Here is a 24,449-nt window from a genome sequence, read left to right on the forward strand (position 1 = left end):
AATAAAAATAAAATATTTATTGATATTTCAAACCAACAATCTTTATAAGTTTATGGCATATTTACAAACAACTCACAGGACATGTAATATGGTTAACTTGAAATTATGCTCAACCGCGTAGGTGACACAGAGATTGTGCGTTTGATTAGTCAAAGCGACCATTAACTTCCGTGGAATGAATTCCACCAACCGTTACACCTTATTTAAATGTACTAATAAATATGAATAACAACAGTAAAATTGTTTTTATTCTCACCGAGCCATAAATATTGTTGCGTGGCGAGGTCATAGGGCGCCCAAGCGATGTCCTTGTAGCGGGTCCGCTCGCGCCCGTAGTCCGCGTACTGCGGCGGCGCCGTGTCCCCGGGCTTCATGTTGGGGTCACCCGTCTTGGCAAAGGTGACCAGCAGCGAGACCAGCGCCTCGGATACGGCCCCGTCCTGTCGGCTGTAGTTGGCGGGGAAGAAGGGCAGCCCGCTCACCAGAGGCAGTCCCAGCGAGTAAGGGATGGGTTCGCCGCGCACGCTACCGAGGCGCTAAAATGTTCACTCGATTAGGGCCCAAAATACCGAATAACTATCGAATTCGATTGACTATCATCCGGAATCTTGATTACTAACATCGGAATGACTATCATCACGAATGAATAACATCCCAAATGACTATCATCACAAATGACTTTCATCCCGAATGACTATCATCGCGAATTGCTTCCACCCTGAAATAATATCATCTCGAATGACTATCATCCCAAAAGACCATCATCATCATCATCTCGAATGACCAACAACCCTACTTCTCGAATGACCAACCGTCAAAAGAACCTGACTCTATGAAAACAATGTCCCCAAATTCGTAAAACAATATTCTATTAAAAAAAATTTGGAGTAGTGGAGAGGTCTTTTTTTCAGATTTTATCCTTTTTTTAAGTTTGCCTTTGGGAAAATGTCAAGATACCGTTAAAAGAAAAGGTGATGAACGGACCAAAGCCTCGTAAAGAGCTCCATCTTCGCAGCTCATAGAAGAAGGGTTAGTGTCACTCCTAAGTGCTCACTCGGGAGGTGTTTCATCGTGGTAGAAGAAAATGTTTATTTATGATTTTGTATATATCCGTGACTTGAAAACGAGACCACCAAATATAATTATGATGTAACGTATTCGTATTCAGCACACATTCGTATTACAGAACTAGATTTTTTTATTTCATTTAAAAGTATATTCGTATTTACGGACTTTTCTCACTGAATACTCTATTTCCCATTTGTATGATAACCAATTTAATGCTAGAAGTCAGAAGTTCCGAGTTCAGTTTGATTAATACTAATGCAAACGCCACAGCCATTAATTTATTGAGTTCTAGGCATTTTGAAGCCTCAAATCAAAGTGATGGAATGCTATTTACGAAATCAAATAGAACCCTCAGAAAGTAGCTCTACCCTTCGGCTTGTTTTTGCATGTTAGTAAAAATTGAAATATTATGTAAATTCAGCATTTCGTTACTTTTTTTTCGTTTGTTCCATTGAGTTTGCTTTTATTTTGTATTGAGTTTGTAAAAATATAAATTAAGACTTTCAAAGGTGATTACAAAATCGACCTATTTGGCCAATATATGAAACATATCAGTTATGGCTGTACAGTTGAGAGTTCTTTTGTAAACTCATCTCTTTTTCATAAATGACGCCTGTAGCAGAAAATTTAACAACGAAACTCTCAGCGGTAGGACCACAATATTTAATTTAGGATGGTTTTCTTACCTGGGGATAGTCTCCCTCTTTGGTTTGGTAGGCGAAGTGCATGAGAAAGGTAGTTGCACCTCTCCGAGCGTGGAGTTCCGCCACCCTCAGCAGAGGGGCAGCCGTGTGACCATCGCTCAACGCTTCCATGGTGGAGTCCCGGATGTTGATGGGGTGCTGAATTGGCTTCTCCCAGTCAGTGTACTCATTCCTCACAGCCGCGTAGATCTCATTCAAGTGGTAAACGTACGCGTTACGCACAAAAGTTCTCAACACTCTATTTCTGTAGTCTTCCTCAAAACCGTACTGAATGTCCGTAGCACTAAAGTCGTAAAAACTCTCGGTCGAAGACACCCCGAGCATTAAATCACATTTCACAAAAGACTCACTGGCTTCCATCGAGTGAAGCATATCCGATACACCTGGTTCAATGGGGTTGTGCGGGCCCCAACGCGACATAAACTTTTCCCCTTCGATTTTCACCTCAAGCAAGGCTTCGAGTGGTTTTGTTCGTAAACAAGGCTCTATATCTTCGTCATCTTTGATATTTTTTGGCTCACTGTCGAAGAGGCAGCCGAGCTGCTCCGCGACGGTATTGCGTAACAAGTCAGGATTACGAACTAATGCCCAGGGACTTAAAGCGCTTCCACTAAATAATATCAGTCGATGAAAGAGACCTGCAAAATAAAACATGCAATTAATAAAAATTGTCATTAACTTCAAGAATTATTATTATTGCCTCCTTTCATCCATCTAAATAAAATTAAAAATAAAAATACCGATTTATTTTCAACAATTTTGCAAAATCGCTAAGTATTTAAAAAACCTCTCTAACATCATAAGTGGATGGAAAAATATTAAATATTTATTTTTAACATCGGAAACAAATAAATTGGGCAAGATTAATTAATCTCTCCAAGATGTCTGTTTCGGTGCAAATAAAAAAAAACAACTAAAAAATATATGCGTTTATTAAAAAAATGTTTCAACAACTCAAAAGGTAAGTAAATCAAGTTATAAGCTGTTATTGGAAGTACATTTTTAATCAAAAATACTTTGATCATTAAAAAATTGAAGTCAGTCATTAATTTATTTTCTCTTTTCAATCAGACTTAAGAAAAAATATTTTTTTGTTTGAACATCGCATTTCTTCAACCTAAAAGTACCTTTATATTATAACTGATGCTCGGTATTTAATAGAACATTTCTTTGCAGTTAATATTTATAATTGTTTTAATTAATTTTATTTGATTGTGTATTTAATAAAAAATATTTAAGAGTTGGCTTAAATTTTTGTTTCGTTTAACATTCCTAATTTTCTAAGGAAAACTCTCGCTTGATCAAAAATTTTTACCATTTTAAAACAAGTTAAAACTCTGGCAAGAATATTTTGTAAGTTTACGATGTGACAGCATAAACAATAGGATGAACAAATATTTAATCCGCTTCAACAAAATTTTGAGTTTTGAATTCGGATCAGCAGACGATTTGCATAACAAAGCCTTTACTACCCGGGTAAGCCCGAGATTAGAATTGAAAAATATTTTCTTATTTTTTACGCTAAAATGATATTGGTGAAATGTATTTTAGTTACACATAGATTATACCTATGTTTTGAGCGGCGGGCAAAGGCCCACCAAATAGTTTTTGATCAGTGTAAATCTAAATAGAATATTGGTGTAATCAGTGTCAATCGAATATTATTTATATTTTTGTTTTTTATTTATTTATTTATTACTTTATTTTTAGCAGCTTTTACATAGGATAAATTATATATAAATACGGTTCATAACTAAGTTGCCCCAGTTTGTTAAGTGACTGGTTAAAGATGTCCACTGACTCAGTATAATTATTTCCTTCCATAAGTAATCTGGACAATGAGAAATACATATGGTAGTTAGTCCAGAATTTCTGGAATGAAATAAATCCCGACTTCTAGTTTTAAGTAGTCAAATCCGAAAATTTATCAATGCAAACAACTCCGGACTCCCAAATGCATGATTTGAAACTTTATTTAGAAATTCTAAATCAGTTAAAATCCTTCTATCTGACAATATAGAAGAGAGTGTTTTAGTTAATTATTGAAGTAATAACTTTATTTTCTGTCATTTTTATTTTTAAAGGAGTTAATAGTACCTCTAGCCTCCGTGGTGAGCAGCAGCATGTGCGCCAGGGCTGCCCCCTGCGCGTGCCCCAGCAGGGTGAGGCGTGCTGGGTCCCCACCGAAGCTCTGAATGTTATGCTTGACCCAGCGCAGGGCGGCGCAAAGGTCTCTCAAGGCGAGGTTTCCTCCAGTAATACCGGGCCGGTTCGATGGACGGGTTTTCAGGAAACCTGAAGGACAAAAGACAAGAAAATTTTAATATTTCTGATTTTTTAGGTGAACAAATAGCATTGCAGCTTTCCATAACAGTAGAATCCGCATTTATTAAGACTATTGCAAACATACTAAACACAAGGAAGAGGATAGAGATAAGGGGTAAAATAAAGATGCAAAGTTTTTTCTAGGTGAATATCACTCAAGAGTCCCAACTTATTTGGAAGGCAGTTTTGGGTACAACCGCCCGGGAACTATATATTGGAAAACCAAAATATCTGCTGTAGGTCACCTCAAGTGATTCATTACGTTTAATGATTTAGCAGGGATGCCCGGGTTTATCGCGTGAGGTGTGTTCAGGATTAGTCTGCCAATAAGCTGCGTTGGCGCGCCATGTAAAGAAGTTAATTTTTTCACAGTTCTGACTTCCGCGCCGCGTAATATTTACACCGCGTTTTTAGTAAGGCTGTTAGTTTTTACTACCAAGTAAAATAAATGCCTATTACATGGATAAAAAAATGTACCCTAATTTGAGAAGGTGTTATTGCAAATTGGTGTCAGAATTGGGTTAATATTATCGTTAAAATAATTTATCTTTAACATAACATTACGACACACAGGTAACCTTTCCGATATGTTTTCGTTCTTCGGCGCAAAGGTCACGTATCATAGAGCCATTATCAGTAGGAACTATCTATTCGCTCACACGTACGCTCGAGTACCATTAACTAAGGCAGTGAAATAATATGGAAACAAATATTTATTTAAGTTTCTCTGAGGCCTTCAAACTACAATTATTAACGTTGTAAAGAGAGCTCGTGCTAAGGTAACTCATCGAAGATCTTCAGAACAGAAATAAAGGTATCTCATTGTTCAAGACGTTGATTTTATTTATTTAAAGTAATGATATAATTATATTTCAATTTGGGAGGCGGGTATATGGAACCACTTATTTGGTAACCAACATTTTTGCCAATGGTGACTCCAAGTTGTTCGCTACGTTTTGTGACTTAGCAGGGGTGCTCGGGTATGTGGGGTTGAGGTTTTTATAGATCTTGGCGGTGGATGCATGTGTCCATCTATGGCGTGGCCGTTCAGATCATGATAGACAGGTTGAGGGAGACCTTTTGACCTCTCGCGCCGGACTCTCTCTCGACCCATCGCCTTGTACCGCAGTGGAAGGGATGGATTCATAAGTTCGTCACTCCTGGATACATTGACCACCAGATTCTTACCCACCCCTTTTACATTTTTCCTTTCATTAAAAAGACCCACCCACAGCATCCATAAATATAACATAGGCCCCTAGGGAATTCGTAGAGTTAATGTATAAAAATTTTTTTTAAATATTTTAGTTTCAATGATAATTATTATACGACAAATATGAATGAAAAGCGTAATAATGATAAATATGATAAACTTACTCTCTCTAATTTAACTTTACTGTTTAATATAAAGGGGCAAGTGTGCAAATACGAACATTCATGCATTTGTAAAATAAAGTAATCAAGTTAATTTATCAAGAAATATACATAATACAGGGTTTTCCAATAAGAGGTGTTATTTTGAATAGCCCGATATTTCGGTAGATGTTACTTTTGAAGCTGACATTTGTTTACATTTGACAGGTAGAAACTACGCCATTAATAAAAATGAAACGATACACGCTTCAACAACGCATTGAAATTATTAAAATTCACTTGAGTGAATCAAATGCAAATCATCTTGAGTGATGAGGCCCATTTCCACCTCGGTGGCTTCGTCAACAAGCAAAATTGTCGCATCTGGGGCTCGGAAAGCCCAACGTGTGACTTTTTGGTGCGGTTTATGGTCCGGCGGAGTAAATGGACCTTACTTTTTCGAAAATGAAGCTGGAGCAACAGTTACGGTGAATGGATCGCTATCGAGAGATGATTAATGATTTTTTATGACCGGAATTGGATGGTATTGATCTGGACAACGTTTACTTTCAACAAGACGGCGCTACGCGCCAAACAAGCAACGAAACCATTGATCTTTTACGATTGAATATCAAAATAACATCTCTTATTGGAAAATCCTGTATAATATTTTTGAAATATAAAGGTTATGAAAAACTGTTATCTTTCTCCATCATGTTATTTCTTATTGGAGTCCAGAAGATTAATAATAATTGATTATAATATATTTACGGTAAAAATATTATTTCGGCGGCACCCAAATTTAAAAATGTTTTTTTTCAACACACATAAAAAAGTATATTAATTGGTCCCAATTTGGACTAGGTTATGCAGAAACCATTCAACTCACATTTTGCAAAATATTACTTTTTTATTAAACTTCTTCTTCTAAAATTCTTCAAGATTTATATTCATTTGCTACATCCAACATAGTATTTTTATGATTTTTTTTTTCTAACCCATAATCGACAAATTAGTGAAAATATTTTGTTCTAAGCATCCATGTGGCTTGGAAAATTTCAGCGTTTTTCACATTAAAATTATTTTCGTACATACTCGTAAAAACATTGATGAAAAAATCCATCAGGTTTAAAAGTATTCTCTGATTTTAAATTTTGCTAACCTAACCTAACCTAACCTAACTTAACCTAACCTACCTAACCCAACTTTACCTAACCTAACCTAACCTAACTTAACCTAACCCACCTAACCCAACTTAACCTAACCTAACCTAACTTAACTTAACCTAACCTAACATATCCTACCCTAACCTTTCAAGTGTTAAATTTTAACTTTATTGACAAAAATAATAAAAAAATTTATATGAACATTTATTTTTTTTAAATAAGGCATTTTGTTTTCAAACTAAAAAAAAACTTGTTTTAACGAAGGGTTGAACCTTCTCACCAAGGAACTGGAGTCGATAATCTCACTGAAATTTATTTCGTATATTAAGTGGTGTAATGTACTGCTGTTGATATAATACTCATCTACAACGAGTCTAGAGGGAAGTGGGTTAGGTCCTAATTCCTAGAGGGAAGTGGGTTAGGTTCTAATTCCTAGATTTGCATTCATTATTTCATTCGCGAAAACAAAATTCATATTCAAATAGATGTTTTTAAGAAGATAATGGTTATGATTTATTTGATCAAAACTCAACAATAATTTGATTTTAATTGTGTATTTTACATATCTCGTAGTTAGTACACGTATTGAATTTGAAATATAACGAGGTTAAGTTATTGTTTCACTGCGTATTAAATGTTTTTGTTTTATTATTTACTGACCTAATGTTCAGCCACATCACGGTAAAAACGGTTTATTTTGCCTTTGTTGTCAAGCACAAATATTAATGATGGTTCGAAAATTATCCAAATTCAAATATTGAATACATAATCTCTGTTCTACCTGTAAACATAATATAACCAAAGTTACTAACAGGCTTTGTCTGACTTATAAAACTCTTTCTGAATTGAGATATAATTTCATTTGAATTAACCATATAATTTCACGTCATGGCTCATTTATGAATGATAAATTGATCAAAGCTCCAAAATAAAACTCCGTTTTGAGTTGACAATAAGTTGGTTCCCCTTAAAGGTCATGACCAAAAAATCACTCAGCAAACCTTATGACACCGATCAAGAGATTTTGTTGCCTTATGCAAAAAGATTTCCCGATATCTTGTTGAATATTTTTTGTGAGAATAATATTTTTATTTATAGATAGATTATTAAGTTAGAATAAATATATGTATTTCACTTTCTTAACTCAAAAGTATAAGTTGATAAAAATCTAATTATTGTTTTCTACCAACTTTACATAAGTACGTTTTAATATAAATATTTTCAAATACATCATATTAAGAATGTTTAATTGGTAGAACCCACAGACAAACTTCCATATAATGAGCTTTATGGGACTACCCTAAATTTGCACCATTTTTTTTATTTACTTAATAAAAAAAAATAATAAAAAAAATTTTGCTCACTGGTCTTAAGAGCAAACAGTTTTTTATTAAATATATAATTTCTATTTACTGTTTTAAGCTAGCGGGTAGGAGAGTGTAAGTGTACACACCCTAATGGCCTATGTTTCTTTTACCACTTTCAATCTTTAATGAATTTGTGTAAAGTTTATTATGTTGTCTTGTGTAGTGTTTGTGTACTTGTGATGTTTTTCACAAATGTTGTGTTTGTGTGAATAAATCTGTTTTGGATTTTGTGGATTAATAGGCCTATGTTATTTTCGCATGGTTTTCTGATTTTCAGTAAGTACGTTTCTAGGTATACACTTTTGGTGTGGGTATCTGGGTTATAGATAAAGTTTTTAAATACACATTTTAGTAATGAATAAAGTACAATAGTCGGAAACACCACATTTAAAATATTATTGAGGTAATTTTTTCACTTAAACTTTGCAATACTGGTATATTATCCAATTTATTTTAATATTATAAAACCGATTTCAAATTTGAGATGACGATATTTTTTAAAAAAGAACCGCTAGTGGATTATGTTATTGTTTTATTTGGAAAAAAATAATTTCATTACGTCCTGTGACTGTCTAGCGCTACGCATATATATGTGAGTCGAACTGCCGCATATGATGGGATATTATATTTATCGGTTCCCAAATGCATACCTAGCATTACACTTCTGTAATAGGTACATAATAACAATGATATTAGATTACAAATTCGATAAACTACTTAAAAAAAATACTTTAAATATAACATCTACTGTCTCCACACTCCGAGAAATTGATTGAAATCATGCGTAGGTAGATTGCGAAAAGAAGCCGTATGTACTGCTATTGAATTTCGCTAGATATTTGATCGAGTTCTGTTTGTTCGCCAAAACTAATAGCTCCCGTTAGTTGTATCTGATTCTGTATCCTGTTCCTACATACATCACGACGTTGTTTGTCTTACATTTGCCGGAGCTAATAATGAATAAACACAATTTGTTGGATAGGTACCTACTTGTAAACAGTTATTGCCAATTGTTACCTAACTAAAGGCAAACGCAAACAATGGATGTATCAGCGGTGCGCAAACCTTTTCAACTGATGACGGTTTTATTATTATAAAATACTATCTGACGTGTACCCGGCGTTGTTCGGGGTTACGAATAGTTTTAAGGTTGTTAATTCTAGTGTGCCTGAAATCATTCATATTTAATATTTTTAAGGTGAAAATAATATTATTCTAAAAAACTGAAAAGTTTATTTTTTTGTTTCACTTGATCATACCACGTCTTCCTCGGGCGTGCCAGACTTCCACAAAGATAATGCGAAGTCTTTCTCGAACGTCTGTGACTTTTTTATCATTCAAACCTTCTCTAAACACTCCTGGCAATAATAAGAACAAACTCTGAAATTTTCAGTGAAATCGGTCCAGTAGTTTTTTGAGTCGTCAGCAGACAAACAAACAAATGTTCACTGTTATATATCTTTATGTATGTATATACACATATGGGCAATAGTTATGTTCATTATTGTAGACCTCACTAGCTGCCAAATTCTGGTTAGATTATTATCAAATCATTTGATTCCAGCAAACAACTTAGAGTCTGTTCACAGAATTCGAACAATTCATCAAATTTCCAAAATAAATTTTCAAGTACTGTGAAAATTCTATTCAAGTTCTGTTATCATTTCAGTTATGTGAAATAAGTGGCCAATAATGAAATAATTAAAAACACAAGATAAATAGAAATCTTACAGAACTTGAAAATTAGCTTTAAAATTTGATGAATTATTCAAATTCTGTGAAAAAACTGGCCTTAAGTGTAATACCAAAAATGAGAGTCTTAGTTTATTTATTTTTTTACTCGCACATACAGGGTGTCCGGGTATAAACTGAGCTAACTACGGGAGGTGATTCTACATTATGGTAGAAGTAAAAAAATATTTATAACTAATTTCGAAATTCAAATGTTAATTTTTCCTTAAAAAACAATTTTCCACAAAAGAATATTTATTTTTCCACACAATTCAACTTTCTTGCCCAAAATCTATATTAAAACGTCGGAATTTCAAAAAAAGTTATGAATTTCGGACACACCCAATTGTTCTGCAAGGAAGAAACGGCCTGTGTTCACTGCGGGGGCAACCACAAATTCGAGGCCTGCCCTAACAAAAAAGAGCAGCCTACATGTACCAACTGTAATAATGTAAGTCATAACGATCACAGAGCCACCAGCTCAGAATGTCCAATCTGGAAGATGATGGATAAACGTGTTAGGGAAAAAGTAGACTACGCCGGAATTTGTTGAAAAAAGCTGCTGACCAATCAATCATACAAAGGAAGTACCAATCGGTGGATGACTATATACCTATAAAAAATAGCTTGAGAGTCCTGTACATTAATGCCAGAAACAAAGTAGACGAAATAGAAGAAACGCTCAAAAGGATACCGGATACTGTGCACGTCTTAGTTGTCACCGAAACATGGCTGGGAGATGTAGAAGGATTATTGTTCAACATCGATGGCTACCAGGGTACTTTTGCTTCCCGGACTACTGGAAGAGGAGGAGGAGTGGCGATATATACTCACAAAACTGTGAAGTTATTGAAAAGTGGTCAAATGAAAACTCTTTTTTAGGAGTTAGGGTTCAATATAAACATTTTAAACCATTAAATATATATGGTATATACAGGAAACCTAACAATAATATAAATGATTTTCTAGTATCTCTTGAATCTATATTACAAAAAAGTAGCCTAGATACACTCATCTTCGGGGATTTCAACATTAATGTTCTTAAAAAAAATGACACAACAAAAAAATATATCAACACTTTATTTTCATATAATTATTTCATATGTAATAATACACATCCCACGAGAGTTACGGAAACCAGCAGTTCTCTTTTAGACCATATTATATCAAATAGAGAAAACATATCTTCAACGACCTCCAATATTGATAACCAGATAAGTGATCACAGTATAATGATGTTAGACTACCAAAACTCTTTGAAACACCACTCTAACAACAGAATACCACCAAACATAAACATCAGTATCAATAAGAGGGCTCTGAGAACATATTTTGAAACCCAACCGTTTTCTCACAACACTACCAATATAACCGAAAATTTTAATCAATTTTTTAAATATATCAAAACAGCGATTGACACTTGCAAATTTAAGCCAAGGTTACGAATAGGAAACCCTAAGCAAGGTAATACACCATGGTTTGACAAAAAATTAGATCTTCTTATTAGAGAAAGAAATACTTATTACAAACAGTGGAAAAAAGATCCGCTAAACAGTCTTCTTATATCACTTAAAAATAAGTCAAGAAATTCGGTAACTAATTACAGACGTTTCGCCAAAACAAAATATTACACAGATATTTTTTAAAGAAAACATACATAATCCAAGACAAACTTGGAAAACAATAAATTCAATCATAACTAATAGTCCAAAGAACTTGACAAATAAAATTGAAACTCTTACCATCAATAATATAGACATAAATGACCCGAAGCAGATATGTACAGCGTTTAATGACTTCTTTACATCGGTTGGTGAAAATCTAGCTGCAAGCATCCCATCTCATTCAGATGACGTAAATACAATAAACATGGAACCAAAGCCATTACAGTTCCTCTACATGGCCAATACAAACAAACTAGAAGTTTTAAAAATTATATCAAAACTAAAAACTAATGCATCTCCAGGGGTCGATGGTATGACAACTAACTTACTTGGATTCTGTAAAGAAAAATTAGCGGATTATCTTGTTATTCTCATTAATCAATCATTAGCGAGTGGACTGTTTCCGGATCAATTAAAACTAGCAAAAATCGTTCCAATTCACAAAGAAGACTGCAAAAAAAATCCATCTAATTATCGTCCAATATCAATACTCCCAGTCTTTTCCAAAGTATTTGAACATGTAATCAAAAATAGACTAACAAAATATCTCACAACTAATAATATTCTCACGCCTCAACAATATGGGTTCAGAAAATTCTCCAACACGAAATGTGCTGCCTTTGATTTTATACTAACTCTTCAAAAACACTTAGATCAAGGAAAATATGCAGCGGGCATTTTCATAGACCTCAAAAAAGCGTTCGATACGGTTGATCATAAGATTCTGTTAGAAAAGCTTGAATATCTGGGCATCGTGGGCAAAAATCTAAAACTTTTATCTAGTTATCTTACGGGTAGGTGCTCTTTGGTTGTTATTGGAAAAGAATCAAGTGATCATAGAAATATAACATGTGGTGTACCACAGGGCTCGATTCTCGGGCCTTTATTATTCTTGATTTATATAAATGATATTGCAAAATGGGGGTTGAAAGGTACCCTTCAACTTTATGCTGATGACACAATATTATTCTATCATAATACTAATTTAAACGAAATGGAAAAAGACATGGAAAGGGATTTGGGTCATCGAGCCGAGTGGTTGAGAATCAATAAACTTAGCCTTAACATTAAAAAGACTCACTATGTGCTATTCGGGAATAGGAAAGGACAACGCCTAAATATTTCCTTGGGAATAAACAAACTGGAACAAACAGATGTCGCGAAGTATCTAGGACTTTTAATTGACTCACGGCTTACATGGAAAAACCATTTTGACCATGTTAAATCAAAGATTGCTCCGGTGACCGGTGTAATGTACAGACTACGTAGATTGCTTCCCACAGCCATACTGCGATCATTGTACTATGTTATGATTCACTCCCACTTGGCATATCTTTTGAGTATCTGGGGCTTTGCTACCAAAAAAATGATATCGGAGGTGCAAATAATCCAAAATAGAGCCATGCGTAACATTTTTGGCTTGCCTTGGGATATACCTGTTAAAGATATTTACCGTCACGCACTTGTTTTGCCATTTAAGATGGTTCCTAGCTTTGAGATAACAAACACCATTTTAAATATTATTCAGTGTAACACCCACACAAATATAAAACTGAACTATAACAACGATGTTCACCAATATAATACACGACAACACAACAAACTACATATATCAAAAATACACTCAACAAAGTTCGGACTGAAATCATTAGAATATATTGCCTACACTAACTATAACAAATTGCCTGAAGAATTAAGACAGGTATATGCCTCTAACAAATCTCGAAACGATATATTGAAATCCTATTTTTTCAAATGTTATTTGGAAAACGAGTCATAAGTTGGTACAAACTCTGTTCTGATAGCCGTCCTAATTATCTCCAAATACCAAACTTTGTACATCCAGAGATGATGAGCTTTTTTAATCTTCTCATGTATTTTGAATGTAAAACATCTTGTATTAGGTCTGTTTATTTTTGACCCCGTACTTTTTAATGTATTTTCCTGATTTTGTTTTTATGCATTTATATAGTCCATCATTGAGGATACTTTTTCAACTTTTTGACACCAACAGTACATAAATCAAATGAGTGATTATAATAATTCATAAAATCTTATAAGACAATTTTTTTTGTAACATATCTGTAAAGTGATTCTTCATATGTTGTGTCTGTATGTTGCTTCTGTGAAATTTTTTCTTCATACATTGTGTCTGCACATTGGGTTGGGTTGGTTATTTTTTATTTTTAATCTAATTTTTCTGTACAAAACTCTTTTTTAATTTTTTTACTCTTCTATTTGAAAACTACCAATTGGCGATCCCTTAGTGAGTTTAATAACTCATGGGAATACAACATCGTTTGTTGTATGTTTAAAAAAAAAAAAAAAAAAAATCATTTTGACTTGAACTGTCATGAAGAATCATTCACCGAAGTTAGCGGCTTTACCCCCGGACACCCTGTTTTCAGATAAATAGATAAAAAGTGTAAGTAATATCTAAAATGTTCCTTATATAAACCGCGGGAGTGTAAAATAATCAGTAACTGTATGTTAATGGTTACGTAGTAATGTTTTGTGAACACCATACCAGAACAACCTGAGCTCAGCTTCAAATAAAGTGTTATTGTATACGTCAATAGCAGCTAAATAATATCAAAATAAAAGTGACCCCGCCTGGTAAAATGTATATAATTATATGATTATATATAAGTAATTACTCACCAGAAATTTCATACATGTATATACCGATTCTTATAATTATTTCTTAAACCTTGTAAACTGTTTACCAATCAATTATTTTTTTCTAATATTTGTTTATAAAATAATATTATATAGACGCCGTAACAATGCAGTTCAAGTAATTCAATTGGCTTCGAAATATACTCGTAGTGATAACTTTGTGGTAATCCGTTATAAATAAATGAAACTATTTTACTTGGTTGGAACCACTATATTTTGTATATACGCCGACCGTCCTTTTCCCTGTTACCGTCCGTTCTATCTCCTCCCTCCACTCTTCTCAAATCTCTAGTCACGTCTCCACCTCCACTTTAACACTCAGTAATATATTGTCCCGAAACCGGTCAGCATATATAAAAAAGACAGTGGTTCAAACAAAATTACATTGATTCATTTATTTATAAATACTACGACGTACATTATTATATGAAGCGCCCTCGAGGTGATTTTTACAAAAATGACGACATTAAAACAACCCTATCATTATAATCATTAGTTCTAGTTGTTTAGTCAATAAAACTTAGGAATGAAAACTATGTAAAAATCAATATTACATTTTAATTTTTATTGTTTCTTTCTGTAACTAATCTCCACTGTATTTTTTACTATTATATTACTTTACAATTGAAAAAGTCCTCCACAACCCAGGCGAACTCCTAGCGTGGAGGACAATATACTATACCTTTGTAATACTAATTTATTTAAGAATAAATTAAAAAAAAAAAACAACAAAAACAATATTTATTTGGGAGGCGCGAATGTGTACCGCCTTACCGGTATATTTATTGGATAATCAGTACCCCTTCCAAAGGTCACCCCGAGTGGTTCGCTACGTTTGGTGCCTGGGTTCACAGGGTGTGGTCTTGACGGCTGATGCGTTTGGGTCGGAACGGGAGAGACTAGTTGAGAGAGACCTTTTAACCTCTCCAGCCGGACCTCTCGACCCATCGCCTTGCATCTCAGGGTGAGGGATGGATTCATTCGTCTGTCACTTCTGGACACATTGACTCCCAGATTCCCAGACCCACGACACACTTAATTCCTTTCCATAACTTTCTCTAAAAAGACCCTCAACAGCATCCCCAAAAATTATATATACTTTGAAGAAAAAAAATCCCCAGGGTCTCCTGTGTAGGCCAATGTAAAAGTAAATCAAATTGATGGAATTTTTTTTTGTTTTTAAATAGTAGTAGGGTTTACAGCTTAGATCTCCGATTGAGATTTGGAAATACTTTTAAATATTTGATCGCTGGTTACGAGCGTTTACAGTTTTTTCCGAAGCAAAGTTGGTAATCATGTTAGGAGTTGTAAGAAAGTTCTTCAACCATTCAGGATTTATATTACTGTCAACTTAACTTTAAGTGGTTTGTGTTGGAACGTACAAGTAACGAAATAGTTGGGATTATTCATAAACTCTAATCTATCGTGGAACTCTCATGTTGAGTATGTTAAATCCGAAATTTCCCCTATAACCGGTAACTTGATAACCGGTGTAAGGGATTACACGTCATAGATATTATATACTCACAGACACAAATACTTCTCTTACGATTCCGCCAAAATATAACATCACATTTGCCATTCTACAAACAATTCAACACTACTCACACACAAACACCAAACCAGCCTTTAATTCCGACAAACACCATCACATAACACGATCTATATACGCAATACAACGCATTAACTAGTACCCTAAAATTTTCAGCAAAAATATTGGCAAAAGCTCTTAAAAGATATTCCGTCAGCAGCTTTTTATCATAATCATAATCTTTCTTTGGAACTCTCTAACTTCTGTATACCTTTCATAATGTATTTTTATCGAACATTTTTAAATTAACTGTGTTAAATCTGTCAAGTCAGTTTTAAAATCTAAGCTTGTTCTTCATTAAACTCCATTTAAAATTCGTATTCTTATCCTATATAAATAAAAATGTGAATATTCGTTTGTTCAAAATATTAAATCTACAAAAGTTCTTCACCGATTGCTTTGAAATTTCGACACAAAGTTGCATTCAAATACGCGTGTGTTTTAATATATTTTGTAGATGTCATCCGTGAGAGGTAAAAACATGCTTTTTTTGAAAAACTATTTAACCTCTTGGACAAACCTTCCTTTTTTGGAAAACTATTTAACCTGTTGGACAAACCTTCCTTTTTTGAAAAACAGTGCCATCTGTTGGACACACAGACAGACACAGAAACGCGTAAGGGGGTTGAGCTAGTAGTCTTTCCTCAAATGAGTTTTATTAGAATCAGTGGGAATAATGTATTATAAATTTCATTGTTACTATACTCAAAGGTATAATTTAGACAATAAATGCATTTCCATATATTTATTTTTGATACATTTGACTTTATAGATGTGACAGCCCTTACCACAAATTTACTTACCGCGAGCATTTATTTGCACAATGCTGAGATACGTTAATCACATTTTAGTAAATATTTCGCATTGTTCATTGGCAATGTTATCATTTAACTCAATTTAGAGAAAAACAGCAGAAAGGCGAGAAATTTTTTTTTCTTCAATTAGTAACGTTTTGAGTGGTTCCTACAAAAACATCTGAGATTTCAGTAAAACGTTAATCAAAAACAATTAAAATAAATAAATACCTTACGGAAATGTCAATTTTCTATGCTTGCTAGGGAAAATTCGACCGTAGGTCCATCAACTATCGAATATTTTTTACAAGACTTTGTACTGCTTTTATTTTCAGTACAAAAATTTTTCCTTGACAATATTTTATACCACTGGTTTAACTGCCAGAGCAGTAACTGCTAACAGTGGCATAATTCATTGTGTATCTAGCGTCCTAACCCCGCGATTGACTAATCTCCACCGTCGTTACACCGCGAGTTCCGTGTGAATCCTATGTTAAAAATTATACTCCCAATAAATTTATCGATAATAAATTCGAGAGTTTCAATCAGCATCTCCGCAACAACAACTGAACACGATTTACAAACTTGGAAGTTCTGTAAATCACGAGGTTATATTTCAACATCTATGATGACAATAAACCTTTCTACAGCTTCATCACTTATGTTTTTAATATTCTTAATATATTTTAGATATTTGCTATGGCAAATTTAACCTTAAATCTGTCCAATACACGAGACCCGTGCGTCGCTTATTTGTGTGCATTGACCCCAGATCGGCATGTTCCCGAAATGAATTTTTTTTTTACCAATGTGTTCTCAATTAATCACTAACATTAAAAAACCATTGAAAATAACATCCGAAGCTTACTTACTCGGTAATTACGTACAGAACTGAGATGTTCGGGCGCGCAACTATGCTGCTGTATCTAGGCGAGTTTGAAGGCGTGCGAAATCAGGTTGTTTTGGTTTGGTGTACTTATTTTACAAAAAAAGTATTTTTTTAAATCACTTGATATATTTTTTAAGATACGCGCTTTATTTAAATAACTGATATAAAAAAATAACCTCATTATTAAACTGTTATTCCCCACTGTCTGGAAAATCATTATGGCTAAGTACATCAATTAATAATGTTGTGCCTAATGTTTTGGATTCTCCTTCAATTTTTATCAGGTTCGGTGGCATTAGAGATTTCAATGATTAACAGCAACTGCAATTTATAATTAGCAGGTTTTGATAAAATGGTTTTGGTTGGAAAAGTTAGTTTGCTTGCACAGCTTCAATAATTCCTTTGAAATGTTTTTACTACCCGAAAATGCAATAATATTTTTTAAAACATTTTTTCCAGTGATTAATGAAACAATTTGCACAACGTCCTTCGCCCACTTTGAGTAAATACCTAAATTATCGATCTGCATAAATCTCCTTGTCAGTCCGCCTTGGGCCTCCGCAGACTGCCGCCCCCGCCCCCGCCCCCGCCCTTTACCCTCTGGGCGGCTGCAACTTGCTATTCTGTATAATAATACGTTGCCACCCAACATAAAATTATAATACCTACACACAATAGGTACAGGGAGCGACAAAACAACACTAAATATTCCATTATATTAAATAATAATAATTCGGTCAAGAAGGTATTTTAACTTTTTTTTTATTCATGAAAAAAATTACCATCCTGAAATTATTTTTATGTTGACGAATAATAATTTTCTATAACTATTGTGTGCCATTTTCGATTTGCCGCCAAAACGACATGTTTGTTTTAATTCGTGAATTTGGCATCATTAACCACACGCCGGACGACGTTGGTGGTAGCCGTCGACGGAATGTGCGATTTTTGAAATCAATAAGTATGAATGAAAATATTTAAATTACATGTTTTTAGTACGAAAATCATAATAAGAAAAATAAACTTTAAATATTTCGCACATTTTAACGGTATTCATAGTTTGTAAAAATACCCCACTAGGGTTCAATCAAATTTGATAGTATAAAAATGACAATAATTATTCACGAACATTACAAATCTGTGAATACTAATACCACTTCTTGGTATTCCAGCGTAATGGTCCATGCATTATACTCTGGAGTTGTGGGTTTATTTACAGTGGACAGGGATTAATATAATAGACTTGCCTTACTTGATCATGGTTGATTGTACATATTTACATTCAGCGCCCTTGAGGTGTTTTTGCACAAAAACGGCGCTATACAAGTCATCGAAGTATTATTATTATTATTATTTAAAAACATTCCTACTAAACAAATGTCACTACACCTTAAACGAATACTGTACATGAATTAAATACCTATATTTCCGTTTTTATATTAAAACACTGTAATATTATAATACCTATTCTACTTCATGGAAATTGGGTAAGCTGTATAATATTTTTTTCAATTTATTATTATAATTATTATTAAATCCGATCTGCGGTCTGGGTCCGCCCTGGTTAATAAATATTTGAACAAAAAACCAAAAGGACCAACATAAGCGCTATTCCCAATGCAGGGTACGCCCTGTAGTTGATCCAATCTGCCGCCCCTGGGAGAGGTTCATAGGTCCTTTAACGAATAACTCAGGATGGCCCCAGGTGAGGATCTCGATAGTGGCCGTTGAAACATCGTTTGATCTCCTGGCTTGACCGGCCAGACGGCCCCACTGTCAACGGGCTATACGTCCTAATGCTAACAACTATAATGTTACTATGTCCTAGTACTCTAGGACAAATGGTGCGAATTGAGGCTATTTATTTAGTTGCCAAGAATCGGAGAACTATTATTGTTATTACAACGAAGTTCAGACATAAAAAATAATTCAGAATTGAAGCTATTTTTTAGTTTCTAGAAATGTTCCATCTCTAAATAGTATAAAATAAAGTCGCTTTACGAGTCTGTCTGTTTGTGTCCTTAGTTCTTCCAAACTATGCAACGGTTTTTAATAGGGTTTCCACTATCATTTGGAAACTCTTTCGGAAGGTTTATACATATAATATATGCATATTATATTTATAGAAAGTAGAGAAAACTCGATGTTTTGTAATCAAGTCGTCAAAAAAACTTTCGGGCGCTTACTTTGCTAACGCTGGCTTAACCTTACGAGTTGCATTAAAATAATGTACTATGAAATTATATATCTTAAAAAGAACTACAAAAAAATTTTCGACGGTTTATGTCTATCTGCTGAGGATAACTCCTAGCATCGCCGGGTACACCTCAGCCAGTTATTAATACTGGGAACTTGCTTCCTTACTATATTCGTAATTGAGGCTATTTTAGACAACGTCGTCACTCAGATACGACAAAGATTTGGAGAAATTGGATGTTGGTATGGAAAATTATAATTATTACCACAAAATAATAATTATTTATTTTCAACATTGTTGTTAATTATTTGCTTTCCCTAAATTGTGGTGTATGTATGCTATCAAAAGTGGACATTTTCAATTGTGACCAGAATATATACTTAAAAAAATGATTTTATGTTTTTTCTGACATGTTATGAATTTAATTTTTTTATATGGGTATCCACTGTCTTTTAATTATATTATATTACTGTTTTTTTGGTTGTATACAATTTTGTTTTGTTAATTCTGAGGAAATTCATGATTATTTATCATAGACTAAATTAGACTAGACACGGCATATTCATTTAAAAATAACCCCAACACAATTTTGGTTTGGTTCACGTGCACATTTATGAAAAGGCATTGTGTTGCAATGCGAAATGGGCATTGTGCATTGCGTTTTACCTTTTGTTGGTCTAGAGTAAGCTATTTTGCTTCTCAGCTATACTGGGCAAGTTCGTTTTTTCAATCACAAAAATAACCCGGTTCCAAATTTTCAAATTTGAATTATGTCCATATTAAAACACCTCTGACAACAAATTCTCCGTGGTTTCGCTTACGAGTTTGAACGCTTGTACAAGGAGTTTAAACAGAGTTGGGTTGTTAAGTTCATCTCCATATTTGTGACGTACTACGCTACGTGGCGTTATTTTTTAAATGAATTTAACTAGACAGGGCTAATCTAGTATAATACATCAATGTTATTTATGCATTCGATGTAATTATTATTGCGCGTCACAGCTTTTAGCCTTTTGAAGGCATTATCAAACTTTTATCAGTTTGAACTATTGGAAATCTCACATTTTTTAGCTGCTAAGAATAGGAGATAAAATATTCAGTTAAAAAATAAATGTTTATACATATAAAATCAGTTTATGGAGATTCCGAATCTGGTGCATAGGAATTTTTGATTGCGTACTTAAAATGATTTGATTTACTTTTAGTTCTTTAAAGAAGTGAACTCTATTTGACTGAGGCAGTTCGACCACTCGATTAGCAGTATCAATCTTATTTTATTCTTCTCAGATAGAGAGTGCCAATATATCTATAATCCAAATATACTGATGCCATCCCCTGCAGAGCTAAGAACGCCATTAGGCGAATCTAATAACTCCCTTTTTTCAGGTCATCGAAGCCAATGGATGCGTTTGCTTAGATGTGGAATTGTATGACAAATTTTAGAATGGAAATCATTCTTGGCATTGAAAATGAACGAGATTATTTTATTGTTGTAAAGCATTGTTTCTGGGGGTCCATTGTTGGAAGTGTTTCAAACTCATCACATTTGAATGGTCTTCATTTAATCAGTTGTCGAGCATAACCGGTTAATTTGCTGTTGTTAATAATTTTATCAATGGATGAAACGGGCCGAGAATGGACTTTAAACGGAAACCGTCAAATGTCCAAAATTGACCGGTCGGTGGCCGAGTTGACATCGCGCTTGGGTCCCACTCAGGCGTAGTGTGTTCAATTCCTCGGCTGGCTAAGTCCTCCATCACAACACAAGCAACATTTTCAGCTTACTGTGGTGGAAGTAGGAGATTTTAAAATATTGTCAGGTTATTCGTAACCCAAGAATGTTAGTCTTTCTTTAAAAAAAAAATCAAATAAAAATTTTTAAAAAAATGACATCGATTTGACGCTCATAAAGATGAGGCAGTTTGAAACCCCAAGACGAGATCTTTTTATATTAAATGAAACAAAATATTCAGGTAATTTCTTGAATGGAAATAATTACTTACTCTCATTTTTTTCAATATTTTTACGGTTGGTACAATCTGAAATGAAAAGTTTCCCAAATGGAATAGTCAAACAATAAAATTCCACCTAAAAAATATTTTATTACCAAATACAATAAATTTGAATACTGCTGATGGGAATTAATTCTCCGAAAAGAATATTAAAATTCGCCAAATTTTGTTTATGTTGGCATAGATTAGGTACCTAGTACTTACCCGGCCTTAAACATTATGTTAACGTGCCATTAGGGAATTATTTCAAAAACATTGTCATTAACTGAGTTTTTTTACTCAAAATCATCTCTAAAGTCTTTATAAAATACTTATGTCAATTATTATTGACATTGCGTTGAAGAGTACCTACCTAAATTTAATCCGACTTAGAATAAATAGTATCCGAATAAAGATTATTTCAAGATAGATTAAATAAAACAATAAAATAGCAATGATTTTAAATAAATTTCAAGTGAAGGGCTACTTTCGTGTAATATAATATTTAAAAAATTGTATTCAAGGGCACTGAAATCGAATAAATTACAGGTAATTGGAACTTTTTCAAATATAATATTTTTTTAAATTATACTTAAGGGCACTGAAATCGAATAATTTACAAGTTAATTGGTACTTTTTGTAATATATTATTTTTTTAAATTGTACTTAAGGGCACTGGAATCGGATAAATTAAAAGTGAAGTGCTACTTTTGTGTAATATAATGAGGAAAAAATATGGCTAATAATAAGTTTGTGTGCAAAATCACTTAAAGGGCGCTGTACAAATGAATGTTGTCGATCATCAAAAATACTAATTACGGTTGAGTGTCTGCTCTGCGTAGCACCGGTCAATGAACTCTATTTCTAGAATTTGCTTCGAATTTAAGTGCCATTTTCCAAATTGTAACTGATTACAATAAAACGACACAACTTTAAAGTACCTACCTATATAAAATTATGTAGTCTCTTTCAAAATTGAAATGATAACGTTTTGTGATATATACATATGAATATTGATTGTTTTTTTTTGTGTTTAGTTCGTAGAACTCCATTTATTTTATTTAAATCAAATACATTTGAATAATGTGATTTTTGAATTCTGCAAGTATTTTAGTTTTCTCTTGTGATATCTGTTTCGGCGTTTAAGGCCATTTTGAAGCTGTGGTTAGTACATGTGAGACGATGTATTTATATGATTCTATTTCAATTGAAATGTTTATGATTACCTATTCTGTGGGGTACTAAATTTTTTGTTTACATAATATTAACACTTCCAGATATGTATACAAACAGCCAGCATATAAAAAATCGAAGTAATGCTTTAAAAGATATTTTTTAAGTATTTAAGTAATTCTTGTCGTATTGTGTTTTGTCTTGTTTCTTTTGTATCTTTTCCTGTATTTTTAATCGAGCATAATCTATTTTTACCAATGTATTAGTGGGTAACTACCTTTTTGTATGCTCCTACCTAGGCTTTGTGCTTATGTGTTATCCCTTTTTATTTCCTTTTATGTTTTTTTTTCTGAATTGTTCTACATAACCTCTCTTTTCTATTTTTGTACTGTTTTGTATGGGAAACTTATAATTTATTTATATGAAAATACCGATGTGAATCTTGTGTGTGTATCTTTTAACTTCCACCTATGTATTGTAAATTCCCTGGTCCTACGAAGAGTTTTGTCATTTATTTGTATTGCTCTAGCGAATCATAAAAATAATTAAAAACATATTTATATACATATATTGATTCAGTAACATCTAAGAAATGTCATCTTTAAATTTATCGAACTGCTCATGATATGATAAAAAATAAAATGGGTATTATTTGAGCTTTGTGATTAGCACTTTTTAGTGAAGATAAATAATGTAATATATCAATAAACAACTACATAGCAAATAAATAAATATTAATCTATTAATTTCCTGCCTATACGCGTACATAAATATCTACTATTTATCAATATAATATCATGGTTTGTCAATTTTCAATCAAAACTTGCACAATTCTAGACCAGCAATTATTGTAGTTCCAGGAACTGAGCTCACAAACTTATGTCAGAATTGGAAGTTCACGGAAATATCATTAACAAGAGGGAGTCAGAACAATAAAGGAGGCGGTAAATAAGGAAGGAAATGTAAGAAAAATAATAAAATTAATTGAATGGGTAAAAAGAAATTCTAGTTATTATTATTATCTCGTACATTATTTACCAGGTAACAACTCTTTGTGGTTTTATATAGTAAGACAAGGTAAACAATTATTTATTATTTCACCATTTTTTTCGCGTAACTTTCGTTATATTTTTATTTTTATGTTGAAGTTTGGTAAAAGCGAAACTGTTAGGATACAAATCTTTTTTTTATAATATAAAGAAGATTGTCGGTTATGAGCGGCGCCGATTTAATTTTTATACAGTTTCATTGCGAGATTGATGAAATTTTACACCTTTGAACTTCAAATCAAAAGCAAGATCACTTTCTACATCTGATTTCTACAAACTCTGCGCAAAGCTTGTGATGTTTTGAACATCCACATAAATAAACGATAAATAATAAACGAACGTGCTCAAAAAAAAAAAATTTTTGTTTAGACAACGACGGAAGATTTATTGACAGACAGGCCTGGAGTAAACACATTCACACGGGACAGGGCGCAGGTACAGGCAGTCGAGTCTTGAATTCGGATACGTTGACAGCCCCGAGAAATGAATACAAACCAGAAGTGATGTGTGAGATACAATTAATTAGTGAATTCAGATGATGTTAGAAAGCTTTGTTGGTTTCTGAATTAAAGTGAAATATTATTGAACCGGTTTTTGTGTGAAGTGAAAGTGGTTGGACTCAGTGAGAAAACAATTAATAATAATGACAATAATAATAATTGGATAATTTGTAGAGCGCCGTTTTGTAAAAACCCACCTCAGGGGCGC

At 33.4% G+C, this 24,449-nt stretch overlaps 1 protein-coding gene across 1 annotated transcript in view; it reads right to left on the minus strand.

The window, feature by feature from the left end:
- The window catches only part of LOC149424733 (neuroligin-1-like), a 202,426-nt gene that overhangs the window by 24,421 nt on the left and 153,556 nt on the right, over positions 1-24,449 (minus strand). Inside the window, exons 6-8 of the mRNA XM_089630973.1 lie at positions 3,870-4,067; positions 1,755-2,410; positions 257-536 (exon numbers count right to left, since the gene is read on the minus strand). Of these exons, the coding sequence (XP_089487099.1) occupies positions 257-536; positions 1,755-2,410; positions 3,870-4,067 (1,134 nt within the window). The remainder of the gene's footprint in view (positions 1-256; positions 537-1,754; positions 2,411-3,869; positions 4,068-24,449) is intronic.

Source organism: Hesperophylax consimilis, chromosome 4, assembly GCF_061612785.1.
Source record: "Hesperophylax consimilis isolate HC1 chromosome 4, BYU_Hcon_1.0, whole genome shotgun sequence".
Taxonomy (NCBI): Eukaryota; Metazoa; Arthropoda; class Insecta; order Trichoptera; family Limnephilidae; genus Hesperophylax; species Hesperophylax consimilis.